General features: G+C 47.2%; 1 protein-coding gene and 1 pseudogene across 1 annotated transcript; both read left to right on the forward strand.

The window, feature by feature from the left end:
* The first annotated feature begins 1119 nt into the window (after positions 1 to 1119).
* On the forward strand, positions 1120 to 3554 carry LOC136464663 (uncharacterized). The gene is made up of 2 exons (XM_066463629.1): positions 1120 to 1536; positions 2890 to 3554. Exons 1-2 carry the CDS (start codon positions 1149 to 1151, stop codon positions 3444 to 3446), a joined length of 945 nt encoding a protein of 314 aa, XP_066319726.1. The 5' UTR covers positions 1120 to 1148; the 3' UTR covers positions 3447 to 3554.
* Positions 3555 to 9167: 5613 nt separating this feature from the next.
* LOC136464664 (uncharacterized) lies at positions 9168 to 17714 on the forward strand (annotated as a pseudogene).
* Positions 17715 to 17860: the final 146 nt, after the last annotated feature.

Below are 17860 nucleotides of genomic sequence, written 5' to 3' on the forward strand. Positions count from 1 at the left end.
GTTGAGATAATGGGACTTCTGAGGGGAGTATGCAGTTAAACAAGTTTGCAGGCGAGACTGGAGAAGCTTACGGTGCTGAAGACCGCGCTCGTCCGATCCATAGTTTGCTGCAAGAGCACGAAACATGCACGGTTAGAGGATCAGCATCAAAAGGAAGGGAAGATGACAGATCCGAGGCACGGACTGATACACGCACTGGTGGGGCGGTGGTGCCCGAGGAGGAAAACGAGCGTGAGCAGACGACGAGCGCCGACACAGCCGCCGCCAGCGCGTTGCAGTGACGCTTGCTGGGCGGCGGCGGCGCACCAGTGGAGAACGCCGTCGATGGCGCGCCACAGGGACTCGTTGAACGCCGCGGCGCTGTTGATGACGAGGCGGAAGCTGATGGCACCGGCACAACCTCGCCGAACCACGCGCCGCCTGGGCCGACGCCGTGGAGAGCCTCCCCCGACGAGGGTAACTCCTTGAGCAGCAACTTGATGTCGCCGAACAAGTCCGACGTAGTGCATATTAACCAACCAAATCAGTGAAAAGTTGAAGTTTTTATCGAATAATACAAGATTTCTAATGAAGATTTGGAGGGGAGGAGGTACGTACACTAAATCTAGATGGGCGCCGTCACCGCCGCCTTCTGCCCTACTTCTTGCGCCTCCCCAGATCCAGCTCCCAAGCTGCGACCGCATGAGGCATTTGTGGATTCCAGTTTTGAAGGCACATCGAAGCGCTCGCTAGATTACACGGGACCAAAGACGCCGGCGATTTTGGGGGAAGGCGGAGCAAGACGCCGGCGATTTTGGGAAGGCTCGATCTGGATCTGGGGCAGAGGAAGCTAGGCAGTCGACCGAGCGAAAGGCAGGAGCCAACTGAGCGAGCGGTGGTGAGGGTAATTTTGGAATAGACCGAAGCTGAATGAATACGGGAGCAATACTACGACTTACAATTTGGAAAAAATGAACATGGCAGAACGACCTACACATTGGGATGGAGGGAGTATTCGGTAATTTTGTGCTCCTCACAGAGTCACAATCCGACCGCCACCAGGCCACCGTACGTGCGGGCGACCCATTACAAAAAGCTCCAAAATTATCCAATCCCAAGACGCAAACATATCTTCCGATCTCCAATCGCCGACGCACACCAAAAACCTAATGCACGCCACGCGCGCAGCAAACCGCACGACGAACCGAACCGAGAGAGGATTGGCGATGCAGCAGAATCAGCAGCACACGGAGCGGTGGGGCGATCTCCTGGACGACGATGGCGGCGACTTCGACCTCGGCGTGCTCCTGCCGCCGCCGGTCGTCGTCGGGCCCGACGCCAACGGCATGAAGAAGGTGATCGAGTACCACATCGACGAGGAGGGCAACAAGGTCAAGGTCATCACCACCACGCGCGTCCGCAAGGTGCGCCGCTCTAGGAGGGCCATCGAGCGCCGCTCGTGGCCCAAGTTCGGCGACGCCGCTAAGGAGGCCGCAGGATCGCGGCTTACCATGGTCTCCACCGAAGAGATCTTCTTCGATCGCACACGTGCATCAGGTCATTACTGTTCTATGATTCCTTTAAAACTTAACTGTTCTATGGTTCCTTTAAAACTTAACTGTTCTATGATTCCTTTAAAACTTAAATCTGCTTTGGTTTCGGTTCATTTGGCGTTTCGTATATATGCTCTGTTGGAGTTTTGGTTATTCATCTGTTCTGTACTTCTATTGCTATATATATGCATGCTTAGTTTTAGTCAAAATTCGATCGGGTGATTTGGTCGACTTAGTTCATGATAAAATAGTATCAAGATAGGCTGCACGTTCATGCATGATATGATCAAGCAGATTGGTGTTTCATTGCATTTGCATCTAGCTGCATGCTGGTTTTGCTGCTCTTGGACTTGGAGTCTATACGGTCAGTTAGATCAACTAGATATCCAATCCTCTGAATGTACGTGATCGGTTGGTTGTGGTTGTTATTAGTCTAGGAATAGCTTATCGGTTGGTTGGATTATTATCTCTAGACTAGAAATAACTTAGTTATCGTAGTCAATATCTTTTGGTTGGGAGATTACCATATACAGAGCACGCACAAAATCATTCTTTACTGCAAGGAGCGTGTTTGTATTTTTAAGGCAACCTAATTGTAGATTTGATACAGAGCACGCACACAATCATTCTTTTATGTGTTTGACTTTGACCGAAAGCTCTCTTAGCACATCGAATGTACACTGTTGATGTTTACATTATTAATCGAAAACAATGACTGAAATTATATATGGGACAGCTCTATTATGTTTAGTAGATGTATTTGGTTTGAAGATACAGTTAGGTGTGGTACCCTGCATACGTACGTGTACGTGTATGCTATTCTGCAGATCATGTAAATGGTCTGGTCTCGTTGCTGTTAGTACGTATATACGAACACACATTCAAAACAAAAATATGGCTGTTTTTTTTTCATTAGGACTTAGTTACTTTGGATTTCTTTTTGAAAGACAATGAACATTGTCGGTAAATATTAATATAAGAAGAGTGAATTGCATGCTTGAGAAGTGCAATTTTAGAAGTCACTTAGTAGCTAGAATGCTAAGACACGCAGGAAAGTTGGCTACTCACAAAATGTGGGGATGATTAACTAGTGGTGCCAAGCGATTTACTTTTTGTTAATACCCGACAAAGGATGTGTTCAGTAGTGGACATCAGCCACCGCTAAATTCTACAATAGCGGTAACATGAATCTTCGTAAAATAGCTGACAGTGCATATCCCTTTTCATTTTGTATATACAGTGTGATTGGTTCTGAATTTTCTCAAAAAATTTTATGTTTTGCTTTAGCATCGGTATTATCCCCGTACCACTGTTCTCTCATTTGCTAACTGCCAACTGCTCGTTTGGTTGGTTGCAGGGAACAACGCCGACGGAGCAGGGCCATCTAGTTCCGCTCATTCACTGGCCAAGGGAAACGATAAACCAGGGGGAGGCCTTCTCATGGTTTGCAGAACCTGCGGGAAGAAGGGTGACCACTGGACCTCAAAGTGCCCCTACAAGGATCTTGCTCCACAGCAGGGCGAAAGCTCTGCCGACAGGCCTCCTAGCGCCGACGGCTCTGGCGGCGCAGCTGGCAAGGGTGGAAGTGGAGCATATGTTCCTGTGTTCAAGAGGTTGGGTGGCGACAGAAGTGGAGCGGATGTGATGAGGCGCAGGAACGACGAGAACTCGGTCCGTGTGAGCAACCTCTCAGAGGACGCCCGCGACCCCGACCTCGCAGAGCTGTTCGGCCAGTTTGGGCAGCTTAGCCGCGTCTATGTGGCAATAGACAGGGTGACTGGAGAGAGCAGGGGGTTTGGCTTCGTCAACTTTGTTCGTAGGGAGGATGGCGAGAGGGCTATCAATAAGCTCAATGGGTACGGTTACGATAACCTTATCCTGCACGTCGAATGGGCAGCGCCAAGGCCCAACTAGCTAGTTTCTGATACTACACTGGTTGTTAAATCGCATATTTACTGAACAGTTTATATGAATATGAGTATGGTGGTTTAAACTTTCAATCAAGGTAATATAGTTATGTTATGGACAGACCACGTGTCTCAAAGCTGATTTGTGTTATTTTGTTCGGACGAAAATACTTGTACTCGCTGCTGTTTTTGCTGTCTGCTAACTGCGCAAATGTGAATTTAGGAGGACTATTTTGACTTGTGAGTTCTGACTGTCGTCTTTGTGTAGCTTTTTCTCGGCTATCAGTTTGCTCTGCATCTCCATTCTCACAAGGGTGGGTGCGTTATTCAAGCAAGTTACATAGCATCAGCATGTCTGAAACAATCGTACGACGTGCTGCTTTAAATTAATGCAAGGATGAAACAATCATACTACGTGCTGCTTTAAATTAATGTAAGGATGCAAAGATTGGTGCAGTACTTTAGGAATTAATGTCCAAGATTGGTGCAGTACCTAGGACATCTGCAATGGTATAAGTTAGTTGCTAGCTCTAAGTCAATCTTGTGCAATAGTGCTAGTTTTTAGCAATAACTCATAGTATGATTAGACCTACATGACACTCTCACGTGATCTTAGAACGTATCTATCAGCCTAACTCTTGATAAGAGCTACATTTTCTCTCTCTTCTATTAAAATATGAAACAAATACTTAGAGTTAGCTTTATAAGACAACCAATGCGGGTGCCCTTGAGGATCCGTTTGGTTAGAGAGTGTGGGGGTATGGCCCCCGGTATCCACAAGACAAGACATGGGCCGCACTATCAGAGGTGGCCTAGCCCACAAAATCAAGGCGTGCACGACGCTGTTCGGCGTGCACCGCAAGCTATAGTATAGTACCAAATATGCTACTTTCCTGGTAACCCTACCCCTCCAGAGTATATAAGGAGAGGCAGAGGTCCCCTAGCGGACAAGATACATACATCTGCAGTCACGCAATATCATACGATAGCTAATACAAACCAACATACTACAGGAGTAGGGTATTACATCATATTGACGGTCTGAACCTGTCTAACTCGTGTGTCTCTGTTGCCTTTTTGTTCTTGATCTCACGCTTCTCTGCCGATCAATCTACCTTCGTGGGATACCCCTCGGGGTACTGCCGACGATATTCTATCGACAGTTGGCGCGCTAGGTAGGGGCTCGCGTGTGGTTTCCTTATCGAACAAGATGACTTTTTCCGCAGGCTCTTCGTCCCTCCCGCTGTCCAGCCAGATCTTCACGGTCGGATCGATCTAGTGGATCATCAACGCTGACGGAGTCGGAGAGCTCCTCGAGCCGGTGCAGATCGATTCTGCGCCGATCACCCCCACACCTGCGACTGTAGATCTGATCTCAGAACCGCCTTTGAGGTCGCCTTCATCGACGACTCACCACCCGCTTCCTCGCTACCAGAGGAGGCACATCAACAATGACGATCTGATCACATCTATCGATTGGGTTGGTCTGAAGCTCGCTGATTGCCTCTTCATCGCCGAATCGGCTCTGGACACTCTGGTTCAGCGCCGACCACCCTTCGATCCAGATCTATCGGAGGCTGCTCGGAAAACTCCAGGGGTTATGGCCCTATCCTTCGGGTTCACCAACGCCGCCGCCGCTTACCAACATGCCCTGAGGGGCAGATTCGCCGACCAGATTGAAGACGTCCATCCTCTTACCGGCCAGATAGCATCATACACCACCGACCAGACGTTCTGTGTAAAGCTAAGTCACGCTTTAATATTTTTCTAAATATTCTCCAATCTTCGTTAATCACCATAATGTTTCTCCGAGCTATTTTCTCTATGATTGCTCTCCAAACGATTTTCCAAACCCTCGAACAGTCCTGTTGATGCTCGGACGCCTCCAGAGACGCCCCTGTCTCTAGCTCCTCCCTACACATGCATGAGCGTCTGCCTTCTGCCTTATGGGTGGTCGGCAGCGGCTCCTTAGCGACGCCTGTTCCTCCTACACGTGCACGGGTTCCGCGCTCTGCGTTATGGTTAACAGGCTAGCTAGGGCTGAAGACTCAGCTACACACTAACTGTTCAGGCGGTTTATATTAAATACATCTTCACACCAACTAATCGTCGAGCTACTTACGCTATTTCATCGTCATTGCTGATTTTTCTCCAGAGTCCATATATTTGTACATCATGTACTACCCGTTCTACATATTTGTATTGCAGGATCATCGAACCACCTGGTGCTCGGGCTTCTCCACCGATCAACTAGTCGGACCGCTAGGTCCATAGACTTCGTCGTCGATCAGTTGATCGGACTGTTCGTCGGTCGCTTCTACTCAATGTTCACTTCGCAGCCGACCAGTTGACCAGACTGTTCGTCGCTCGTGCTTCATCGCCAGCTACATCGGTTACTCCTCGGCCCTCGAATTCTTCATGCTCGAGGACTAAGTGGGCACACTTCACCCCACTTCACCTTACGAACATCGCCAGCTACACCGGGGACTCCTCGGTGCTTGGATATCGCCAGCGGCACCGAGGACTCCTCGGTGCTCGGACATCACCAGCTACGCCAGGAACTCCTCGGTGTTTGCACATCGCCAGCTACGCCGGGAGCTCCTCGCTGCTCGGACATCGTCAGCTACGTTGGGGACTCCTCGGTGCTCGGACATCGCCGCCTATGCCGGGGACTCCTCGGTGCGCGGACATCGTCGCCTACGCCGGGGACTCCTCGCTGCTCGGACATCGCCAGCTACGCCGGGGACTCCTCGGTGCTCGAACATCGCCGCCTACGTCCGGGACTCCTTAGTGCTCCGACATCACCAGCTACGTCAGGGACTCCTTGATGCTCGGACATCGCCGCCTACGTCGGGGACTCGGTGCTCGGACATCACCACCTACGTCGGGGACTCCTCGGTGCTTGGACATCGCCACCTACGCCGGGGACTCCTCGGTGCTCGGACATCGCCGTCTACGCCGGGGACTCCTCGGTGCTCGGACATCGCCGCCTACGCCGGGGACTCCTCGGTGCTCGGACATCACCGCCTACACCGGGGACTCCTCGGTGCTCCGACATCGCCAGCTACATCGGGGACTCCTCGGTGCTCGGACATCGCCGCCTACGTCAGGGACTCCTCGGTGCTCGGACATCGTCGCCAGCTACGCCGGGGACTCCACGATGTTCAGACATCGCTCTTGGTGGTTGGATCTTGCTACGTCTCATCGGTATGCTATCAAGCTGCTCCATGCTGTTCGGATCAGGGTGCTGATCTTGGGCAGCACATCTGGGGTCTTGATACGCGCATGTCGGATGACGTCGGCAAAGCTTTTAGACTTCTTTTTCTTTGACACTACTACAAGATTCATTCTTCATCTTCCAGCAAGCTCGGGGACTAAGTAGGCACACTTCACCTTGCGGTGAATGTGCACTTTTCTCATCTCGAGGCTACGCTCGGGGACTGGCTGCCTGCTCGGCTGGTCTTCTACTTTCTGACCCTGGCACCACGTGACTATGTCACCTACTGTCAGGCTTGAGGACTAGCTATGGGGGTATGGCCCCTGGTATCCACAAGACAAGACATGGACCGCACCATCAGAGGTGGCCCAGCCCACAAGATCAAGGTGTGCACGGCGTTGCTCGGCGTGCACCGCAAGCTATTGTATAGTACCAAATATGATACTTTCCTTGTAACCCTACCCCTCCAGAGTATATAAGGAGAGGCAGGGGTCCCCTAGCAGACAAGATACATACATCTACAGTCACGCAATATCATACGATAGCTAATACAAACCAACATACCACAGGAGTAGGGTATTACGTCATACTGACGGCCTAAACCTGTCTAACTCGTGTGTCTCTGTTGCCTTATTGTTCTTGATCTCACGCTTCCCTGCCGATCAATCTACCTTCGTGGGATATCCCTCAGAGGACTACCGACGATATTCTATCGACAGAGAGTGAGGTAGAATAGAACAATTTCATTTTAGAGATGAGATAGTTTCATTCTAGTGTTTGGTTGAAAGGATATATAGTGGTTCTATTCTGTATTGGATTGTTGTAGGGATGAGATGGATAAAATAGCAGAGCAGTTAACCCCGTTAACTATGCGGCCCACATGTCATACAAACATGTGCTTCTTCCCTTTGGGCCTAGTCATATCTACGCCCATCTCTGTCATGTCCGCGTCACCACCATTGGCCCTGCTCGCGTCACCACCGCCTTTCCCCACCTCCGCCCAGCCAAACCCTGCCTGCCTTGAGCCCGGTCGTAGTGCTCTGCTCACCTCAGGTCGTATGCCTCCGCCGCCACCGCTGCGGTTCGCCTCAGCCCGCTTGCCTCCGCAACCCGCCCTAGGTTGCCGCTACCCTGGCTGTGGCTCCGCTCGCCCCTGGACGTGTGCTTGCACTATTCATTTGGGAAGACGGCGTGAGCACCGTTCACTTGGGACGAGCACATTCGGTCGTTTTTGCGGAGTGAGCTCATCTTACACTTATCCGACTTTTGTTCTATTGTCCACACAAGTTGTTAAAGGGAGACAAATGAAAAAATGGAGAGAATTTATGCTCTTTAATGTTAGGTGTATATACATAATATTGTATTTTAATATTTTTAAAGGGATGTATTATTATTGTTATTACTGTTGTTGTTATTGTTATTATTATGATTGTTGTTGTTATAGATGTGATATGGATAAATTAAAACAATCCTTTTCTTTTAAAAAGTATTATTTAGAGTATTTCCAGGAGTTTCCAAAACTCACTTATAATCTTGATTTATTGAGATGATTGGAAAAAATATCTCTGCAACAACTCCTTATCTCAATTTCCAATCTTTTCGTACATGGAAAAATTGATTTAATCTTGTGGAAATATAAGCACGCGTATCCAATTGGCCGATCCGGAGGTGGAAGGGCATGTGGAAGAAAAGGAGAAAGGATAGTGTTTCCAATGCAAATGAAAGTATAAAATTGATTGCGGTGAGTTGAAAATAATTTAGCATTTCTGATATAAAATTATCAAATATATTCTCTACCTTTCTTAAGGAAACTATTGGAGATTCTGTTAAGTTTTTTTTTTCAAAGGAGATGCTCGCAAGTTCAGTCCAAAGGCTAGCCATGACCCATGAAACTGTTTCCGTTCACCTATTTGGCCCAGGCCCACTCAAGCGGCCCACGGAGAGATGACGGAGACTTACAAAATTGAAAATTTTCATCCCATCTCACAGCACTCGCTCTTCCGCCGCCATCATCCTGCCCTTGCTCCAAAAGGTTTTCATTATCGAAAATACAAATTTATCGGAGGTCATGGATAAACAGGACATATCAAAAATATCAGACCAAATTAAAAAAATCAAATTGTTTTGAAAAAATTCGTAGAATATGGTTTGAAATTATTCCTAAGCTATTAAACATCACTTGTTCACAGATAAAAACAAGAATACAACATTATAAGTGCGGGATTGTGGCAGGGCTAAATTTGAGCCGTATGTGTGGGAGAAGAAAAAATCCAAAAAAATTTGGCCGATATCTTATTTTATCGGACCCTACGGATAGAACGAAAATATAGGAGATTTCGGTGGATTTCGGCCGATTATAAAACCCTGGTCCAACCGATCACCCCAGGTCTGGCACCTAGATTTGTTTCATCTTTACTTATCCTCTCCTTCCTAATGATTTTTCCTCTAATTTGTTCTAATGGCTTCTTTTTTTTTCCTTTCTTTTTCTGATGAGTTTCTTTCAGTTCAGGATCGCATCGAGGATGGCTCTGTCGCAACGGTTTCTCAATCTGGTCGTGGACAGCCAAGTCGGTGGCGTCAGGACGTTGCGCTGCATCGACCTAACGCGCCATCAGTTCTTCAACCCAGGACCGCCGCCGCCGCTATACGGAAACGGATCGGCCAGTGAGGCGGCGTCGGAGTCAGCTATGGAGAGGATTCGGCTCCCACGCCCGATCGTCACGTTCCGAGCTTCAGCTCACGACGGCCATTGGGCGATCCAGTGCTTCCCGCTCGGGGAACACAAGGTGCTCTGTGCGGACTAAGGATGGCAACGGATCGGGTTTGGGGCGGATATTCGTGGGTTTCAGGTTCTGCGGGTTCGGGTTTGGGGATGGTTTTTCACCCACGGTTTTTGGGTTCGAGGTCCCGAAACCAATCGAGTTCGGTTTCGGGTTTGGTTTTCCACCCGTGGATATCCAATGGATATCCGAAATAAATCATTTGGAATTAAAACTCATGTTTATACTAATGATAATTTGTTTACTTAGATTATTAAATTTATTTAAAGTTGACTCATGAAAATATTTATTATTTGTTGCCTCTTGTTTATACATGTGAATATGTGTATATATATCTGCGGGTTTCGGGTATCCAATCGGGTTTTGGGTATCTGTTCGGGTTTCGGGTATCCGCGGGTTTGGTTTTGGTGATAGATTTCCACCCGAATCGGTTTTTGAGGCGGATTCGGGTTTCGATTTCGGGTTTCGGTTTTGGGTGCACGGAGACTCCACCCGATCCGAACCCGACCCGTTGCCATCCTTAGTGCGGACCAGTCTGGGCGCACCTTCCTCTTCGACACCAACACACGACACGTGGTGACCATGCCCAGCCTCCACAAACCCAAACACACGCCCTTCTTCATCTTCATCCCCAGCGCTAGCAATAATCTCCATTCGGATTCCAACTCGGACTCTGACAGTGACATTGATGACTATGATGATGATGTTGGCACCCTCTTTGTCATGGAGGGCAGTCCCAGTATGGAGCCGACCTCCGATGACCAGAGCTCCGACGACCAGCCAAGTGATCAGTTCGAGGCATACGTATATGGCCAGCGTAAGCCGTCATACTTCAAGTCCTGGAAGTACCAACCGCTGCCGCCACCGCCGTACGTCCATGACCCCACGTGGATGAAGTTCCGGCCACAGATCACCTCCTACGCGGTGGTCAGCGGCGGCGCCCAAATCTTGATATCAGCGAAGAGCGCCAGCACCTACTGCATGGACACGGTGACACACGCATGGAGCCATGTCGGGAGGTGGATGTGTTAGGTTTGATCTCGGCCCAACGGCCTTTTTGGGCCTTGTTCTCGCGCCCTGATCGGGGACGCCCAACCCTACATGGTTGGTGGACCCCCGTCGCACAACGCTATAAAGGAAAGGTGGGGGCCGAGGCTCGCAGTACGAGGTTCACCGCGCCGCCAGTCACCCCACCGACATCCTAACCCTAACCCGATCTTGAGAAGGGGCGCTGCCAGCGACGGGAAGCACCACCGACGCCGGCAACGTCACCCCGACGCACACGCCGCCGCCGAGGACGCCACTGCATCGACTCTCCCTCTCCACCGAGCATCGCTGCCGGCGCGCAGATGGCGTCCGCCAACGAGACCCCGGCCGGTGCTTCGACCACTACGGCCTTCAATGGTCTGCTACCTCTCACTCCCCTTCTCTCTGCCTCTCATGTAAATCTTGAACATGTATTCTATTCCTATGCAAAATATCCCGATCTGATGAATATGACTAAAAGAAAATCCAACAATGGTACCGGAGCCAGGTTCCAAGAAGAAACCGGATCGGGAAAAGAAAATAGAAACAAGAACCCTAGACCTAAATCCTTTCGGATAAGAGAAAACCCTAGACCCAAATCCGAAAGAGGGAATAAGGGGAAGAAGAAAGAAAGAAGGGTCGAAACCCTAACCCTAACCCTAGTTTCCCATTCGGATGAACGAAAAAGAAAAGAAATCCAAAAAAAATACAGAAAACTGAATCAGCAAAAATTGAACCCTAACCCTAATTTTTTCCCCATCCCCACCATGGGTTAATCCCAGAAGAGAGAAAGGACGGGGAAGAAGGTAAAAAGGGGGCGGACTCACCGTCGCTGGCGCGGGAGAAGAAGAGCCGAACCGGCTCTTCGCCGGCGCGGGAGAAGAAGAGCCGATTCGGCTCGCTGCTCACTAGGCTCGGCCAAGGGGCGCCGCGGCCAGGTCGCTCGACGGCGGCGTGCTCACCCATTGGGGAGCACGTGCGCCGGCGAGGGGGCCAGCGACGGCGCCATGGAGCGCCCGCTCGCTCGTCGTCGCTCGCTCTCGGTTGCGGTTGCGCTGCGCTAAAGAGAGAAGAGAGAGTGCGGCGAAGAAGACAGAGAGAGAGAGCAGGGGCGAATGTGCTAGGGTTTCCAGGCCACCGGCCGTGGCGATGTTTTTGATCCGGCCGAAATGGCCACTCGGCCGTCGGATCAAGACGGACGCTCGAGATTGGATGGGCCAACTCGAGGCCCAGGCGGGCGCGGTGCGCGCGCGGCACTTTGCCGGCCCAGGCCCAGGTTGCGGCCTGGTTGCGGCCTGCGCGCGCGCGGAGGACTGGGTCAAGCCGGTTTTTGCCGTCTTGGGCCGCGCTGGGCTGAAATGAAAGAATGAAATTTTGTTATTATTTTCTAGGAGTAATTTCAATGCTATTTTGATGAATTTGAATGATTTTGATATAATTTTTCTATGCAAATTTTATCCAACGATATTTTGCTCAGAAAACAGTGAATTTTTTTAGTGCTTCTGGAAAATAATAATATGAAAAGATTATTAATGTTTTCGCTGTGCATGATAATTTTCGTTCTCTTTTGATTAAATTTGAACCAACGAGATAATTTAATTTTAAGAGAAGTGATGAATTTCTGATAATTTTGATGCGATTATGATATTGTTATTTTCTGACCAACGTTGTTAATAACAATATTATAATTTTTGATCCATGAGAAATTGTGCATTAATTTTACTTCTGCCCAACGGTGATGTAAAATGTTTGCATGGATGAATTATAAGTTTTAATTTGACGAACGTTGAGTTAAAGCATGAAATTTTATGTATAATTGTTTCTTACTTACTCTGGTGTGATTTCAGGAGAAAAATGCATTATGAACATTGCCAACATCCCGACACTCAATGGGACCAATCACCGTGTGTGGCGGGAGAAGTATGAATTGAAACTTGCATTGGGAGAGGTCGATTTTGCCATCACCTCACCGTGTCCTACTGAGCCAGAGGACCCGGTGAGAGATGAAAATGAATCTGACGCTGATTTCGCTGCTCCAAAGCGTGATCATGCTGAAATAAGAATGAAATATGACCTTGAACATAGGCAATGGACTCTCTCCAACCGCAAGTGCCTGTTGGTGGCCAAAGCCACCATAGAAGAATAAATAAGGGGCTCAATCCCTGAATGTGCTACTGCCAAAGAATATCTTGAGAAAATCAAGAGTCAGTTTACTGATTAAGAAGCTTGTGAATGAGAAATTCACTGGTGGTAGCATAAGAGAGCACATTTTGAAGATGAACACTACGACATCTAAGCTAAATGAAATGAATTTGAATGAGGAGGATTTCCTGATTCATTTGATTTTTACTTCTTTGCCAAAAGAATATGACACCTTCATTGTGAATTATAATATACAGCCTAAAAGATGGGGCATAGAAAGACTCATCTCAATGTGTGCTCAAGAAGAGGACAGGATTAAGTCCTTACAAGGTGAATCCGCTCATTTTATGAAGGATAACAAAAGAAAGAACTTTAATGGCAAGAATTCTAAACCACAAGGGAAACCTAAGTGGGATAAGGCCCCTTCCTCCAATTCATAGGGAAAGAAACCCCAGGATTATGAGAATCAGCAGTATGGTGGAGCTGAAAAAGATTAGTGCAAGCACTGCTTCAAGAAGGGACACTACAAGAGGGATTGTCCAGACTTCCTGAAATCTCTGCTAAAGAAAGGTGATGAATTTATTACATTTGTAGATGAATCCCTGTATTTATGTTATGATAAATCCACTTGGTGGGTTGATTCAGGTGCAACTACTCATGTTGCAAATTCCTTACAGGGGTTAAGTGGGACGAGAACCTTGCAAAGAGGAGAAAGAACGATTAAAGTTGCAAATGGAGTGCAAGCCAATGTTGAAGCCATTGGAGTTTTTTTTTAGAATTGAATAATGGTTTTGTACTTAGACTTAAAGAAGTACTTTATGTTCCCTCTTTGCGTAGAAATTTGATAAGCGTTTCGAAACTTGATGATGATGGAATTGATTGCCATTTTGGTGATGGCAAGTGCAAGATACTGGTTGATAATAAATGTGTTGGTCTTGCCTTCCGACAAGACAAGCTTTATTTATTATCTCTTGCTAAAAATGCGAACAATGTATGCGATGAGAATGTGGATGATTTCCCATCTGCGAATGTAACTAAGAAGCGCAAAAGAATTGATACTGTCTCTTCGAAATTATGGCATTGTCGCTTGGGCCATATTTCGAGGGGGAGAATAGAACGATTGGTTAAGGAATCAATTCTCCCACACTTAGAATTTTCAGATTTAGAACAATGTGTTGATTGTATCAAAGGAAAGTATGTCAAGAAAATTAAGAAAGATGCTAAACAAAGCACAGGAATTTTAGAAATAATCCACACAGACATATGTGGTCCTTTTCCTGTGAAAAGTGTGGATGGTTATGACTCGTTTATAACATTCACAGACGACTACTCTCGTTATGGCAATATTTATCCAATTAAAGAAAGATCAGAAGCATTGGATAAATTCAAAATATTTAAAGCTAAAGTTGAAAATCAGCACAATAAGAAAATCAAGATAGTACGATCAGACCGAGGTGGAGAGTACTATGGGCAACATACCCCATATGGCCAAATTTCTGGACCATTTGCAAGGTTCCTACAGGAAAATAGCATAGTTGCTCAGTACTCCACACCGGGGGAGCCTCAGCAGAATGGAGTGGTTGAAAGACGTAACCGTACCTTAATGGATATGGTAAGAAGCATGATGAGTTACTCTACATTACCGATTAGTTTATGGATGGAGGCACTGAAAACCGCCATTCACATACTTAATCGAGTACCAAGTAAATCGGTGCCTAAAACACCGTATGAATTATGGACAGGAAGGGAACCCTCACTTAACCATTTGCGTGTGTGGGGCTGTCCAGCTGAGGCAAAAGTGTTTAACCCAAACATAGGAAAGTTAGACTCCAAGACAGTCAGCTGCCATTTTATTGGCTATCCAGAAAGATCGAAAGGATATCGCTTCTATTGTCCTGACAAACATACGAAGATTGTAGAAACAAGACACACTGTGTTCTTGGAGGATAACATGATCAGGGGGAGCATGGTAGCACGAGAAATCAGCCTACAGGAGAAGCGGGTACATGTACCCACTCCGATGGTTGAAGAACCATTCTTCATGCTACCTGCTGCTGTTGCACCGACAGTGCAGGACACTGTAGTGCCAACACCTGTTGCAAGTTCTCCCGTGGCGACAATGAATGAACATGAGGAACCTGTCCTTGAGGAACCTATAGAACCAAATGTTGCACATGAGGAAGAACAACAACAGCCAAATGTGGAACAAGTGCCAGAGGCACCTAGAAGGTCTCAAAGAATAAGAAGATCAGCTATTACTGATGACTATAAAGTTTATGAAACAGAAGAATGTCAGATGGGGGATGATCCCACCTCATTTGAAGAAGTTATGAGAAGCGACCACTCATCAAAGTGGCTTAAGGCCATGGAAGATGAATTGAAATCAATGAGTACCAATAAAGTTTGGGACTTAGAAAATATTCCTAAAGAAGCCAAAATAGTAGACTGTAAATGGGTCTACAAAATGAAATATGACTCCCAAGGGAATATAGAAAGATTTAAAGTGCGACTTGTGGCGAAAGGCTTCACGCAAAGAGAAGGGATTGATTACAATGAGACATTTTCTCCAGTCTCATGTAAAGATTCCTTCAGAATTATAATGGCACTTGTAGCCCACTATGATTTGGAGTTACATTAAATGGATGTAAAGACGGCTTTCCTAAACGGGGATTTGGAAGAAAATATTTATATGGCACAACCGAAAGGTTTTGTCATAAAAGGAAAGGAAAATATGGGTTGTCGCCTGAAGAAATCAATCTACGGATTGAAGCAAGCTTCAAGACAGTGGTATTTGAAGTTTGATAGAACGATAGAAGGTTTTGGGTTTGAAGAAAATGTTGAGGACAATTGCGTTTATGCAAAGTTCAAGAATGGAAAGTACATATTCCTAATTTTGTATGTGGATGATATCTTGCTTGCTAGTAGTGATATCAATCTACTAATGGAAATGAAGAAATTCTTGTCCTCAAACTTTGATATGAAAGATCTCGGTGAGGCCTCGTTCGTTTTGGGAATAGAGATTCACCGAGACAGAAGAAAGGGGTTCTAGGATTATCGCAAAAGGCATACATAGAAAATGTCCTGAAGAAATTTAGTGTGCATACGTGCAGTCCTTCACCTGCTCCTATAGTCAAGGGCGATAGATTTGGGGAACATCAGTGTCCCAAGAACCAATATGAAATTGACCGAATGAAAGCGGTACCGTATGCTTCAGCTGTTGTAAGTTTACAATATGCTCAAGTGTGTACACGCCCTGACCTAGCTTTTGTTACCGGGTTACTTGGCAGATATCAAAAGAATCCAGGAATTGAACATTGGAAATTAGTGAAGAAAGTCCTGCATTATTTGCAGGGTACGAAAGGCCTCATGCTTACGTATAGAAGATCTGATACCCTGCAGATAGAAGGGTATTCAGATTCTGATTATGCGGGAGATGAAAAAAAATCCACGTCAGGATATATATTTACTCTCGCAGGAGGGGCTATATCGTGGAAAAGCTCCAAACAAACCGTAACTACATCCTCGACAATGTATGCCAAGTTTATAGCATGCTATGAGGCAACGGGGCAGGTGAATTGGCTGAAGAAATTCATACCCAGATTGAAAGTGATTGATGATATAAATGAACCACTGAGATTGTATTGTGATAACAATCCAGCGGTACAGTACGCTCACAACAATAGGTCAAGTGGTGCTGCCAAACACATTGACATAAAGTACTATGTTGTGAAAGATAAAGTTCAGGATCATATAATAAATCTTGAGCATATAAGTACAGAGAAAATGCTCACGGATCTGCTCACAAAGGGCTTACCACCCAACGTGTTCAGAGAACACGTAGCCGGCATGGGTTTAAGGGAAAGCCTATGATTCCCGAATATACGAAGGGCCCAAAGAAAGTTTACATTTTAAAACAGAGAAGTGTATTGTGGCTGTTAGTCTAACGGCACTAATTGCTGTGACGATGGGATAGTTCTATACACTAATCTGTGATGAAATAGGATGGAAGCAAGAAAAATATGAATTGAAAGTTTTGAGTATGAAATTAAAGAACGAAGAATAGATGAGAGATCAAGGGGGAGAATGTTAGGTTTGATCTCCCACCAGTTAGGCCCAACGGCCTTTTTGGGCCTTGTTCTCGCGCCCTGATCGGGGGCGCCCAACCCTACATGGTTGGTGGGCCTCCGTCGCACAGCGCTATAAAGGAAAGGTGGAGGCCGGGGCTCGCAGTACGAGGTTCACCGCGCCGCCAATCACCCCACCGACATCCTAACCCTAACCCGATCTTGAGAAGGGGCGCTGCCAGCGACGGGAAGCACCACCGACGCCGGCAACGCCACCCCGACGCACACGCCGCCGCCGAGGACGCCACTGCACCGACTCTCCCTCTCCACCGAACATCGTTGCCGGCGCGCAGATGGCGTCCGCCAACGAGACCCCGGCCGGTGCTTCGACCACTACGGCCTTCGATGGTCTGCTACCTCTCACTCCCCTTCTCTCTGGCTCTCATGTAAATCTTGAACATGTATTCTATTCCTATGTAAAATATCCCGATCTGATGAATATGACTAAAAAAACCAACAGGATGCTGCCCTTGTACGGCAAGATCGAATATGTGCCGGAGCTCGATCTCTGGTTTGGCTTCTCTGTCAAGGATCAGTTGTCTGCTGTAGACCTCTCCAACCTGGATTCCCGGCCGCGGCTAGTGGGCACTTGGAAGGAATTTGAGCCACCGGAGGACTGGCAGGAATTGCAGGAGCCGCAGTTTGTCAGCCTAGGCTCGGGCAAGTTCTGCATTGCAAGGTTCTTCCATACTACGGTAACTGTTGGCAATGGCTACTACACTGGCGATGAAGTTACTAACCGGTCATTTGGTGTCTTAACCGGTGTGGAGGTGTTGCCACGCGTCTATGAGCGCAATGGGAATGGCAGTGACAATGGCACCAATGGGAATGGCAATGCAAGCAGCAATAGCAATTCAACCAGCATTTGCAACGGTGGCAATGACCATGGCAATGGCAACGGTGGCAAAAGGAAACTCTGGATGGTCAAGGATAAGTCGAGATGTCACGTATCTGCCAACGGTACTGTCATCGAGTCAGTGTTCTGAATTATTTTGGGACTTGTTTTGCTTTGAAGAAAGATAGATTGGCTCATTTTGCTCTTAACTAGTATCACTAGTATCATAGTAGACCAAGAGGTATGCTTGTATTATTAACGCCATTAAGGCCTTGTTTAGATTGTAAATTTTTGCAA

This window comes from Miscanthus floridulus, chromosome 7, assembly GCF_019320115.1.
Source record: "Miscanthus floridulus cultivar M001 chromosome 7, ASM1932011v1, whole genome shotgun sequence".
Lineage (NCBI taxonomy): Eukaryota > Viridiplantae > Streptophyta > Magnoliopsida > Poales > Poaceae > Miscanthus > Miscanthus floridulus.

Excerpts from the sequence above, each read along its gene's own strand:
- LOC136464663 (XM_066463629.1), top strand. The coding sequence starts at position 1,149 with ATGCACGCCACGCGCGCAGCAAACCGCACGACGAACCGAACCGAGAGA. Across the intron at positions 1,537-2,889 it reads CGATCGCACACGTGCATCAG|GGAACAACGCCGACGGAGCA; the intron begins GTCATTACTGTT and ends GGTTGGTTGCAG.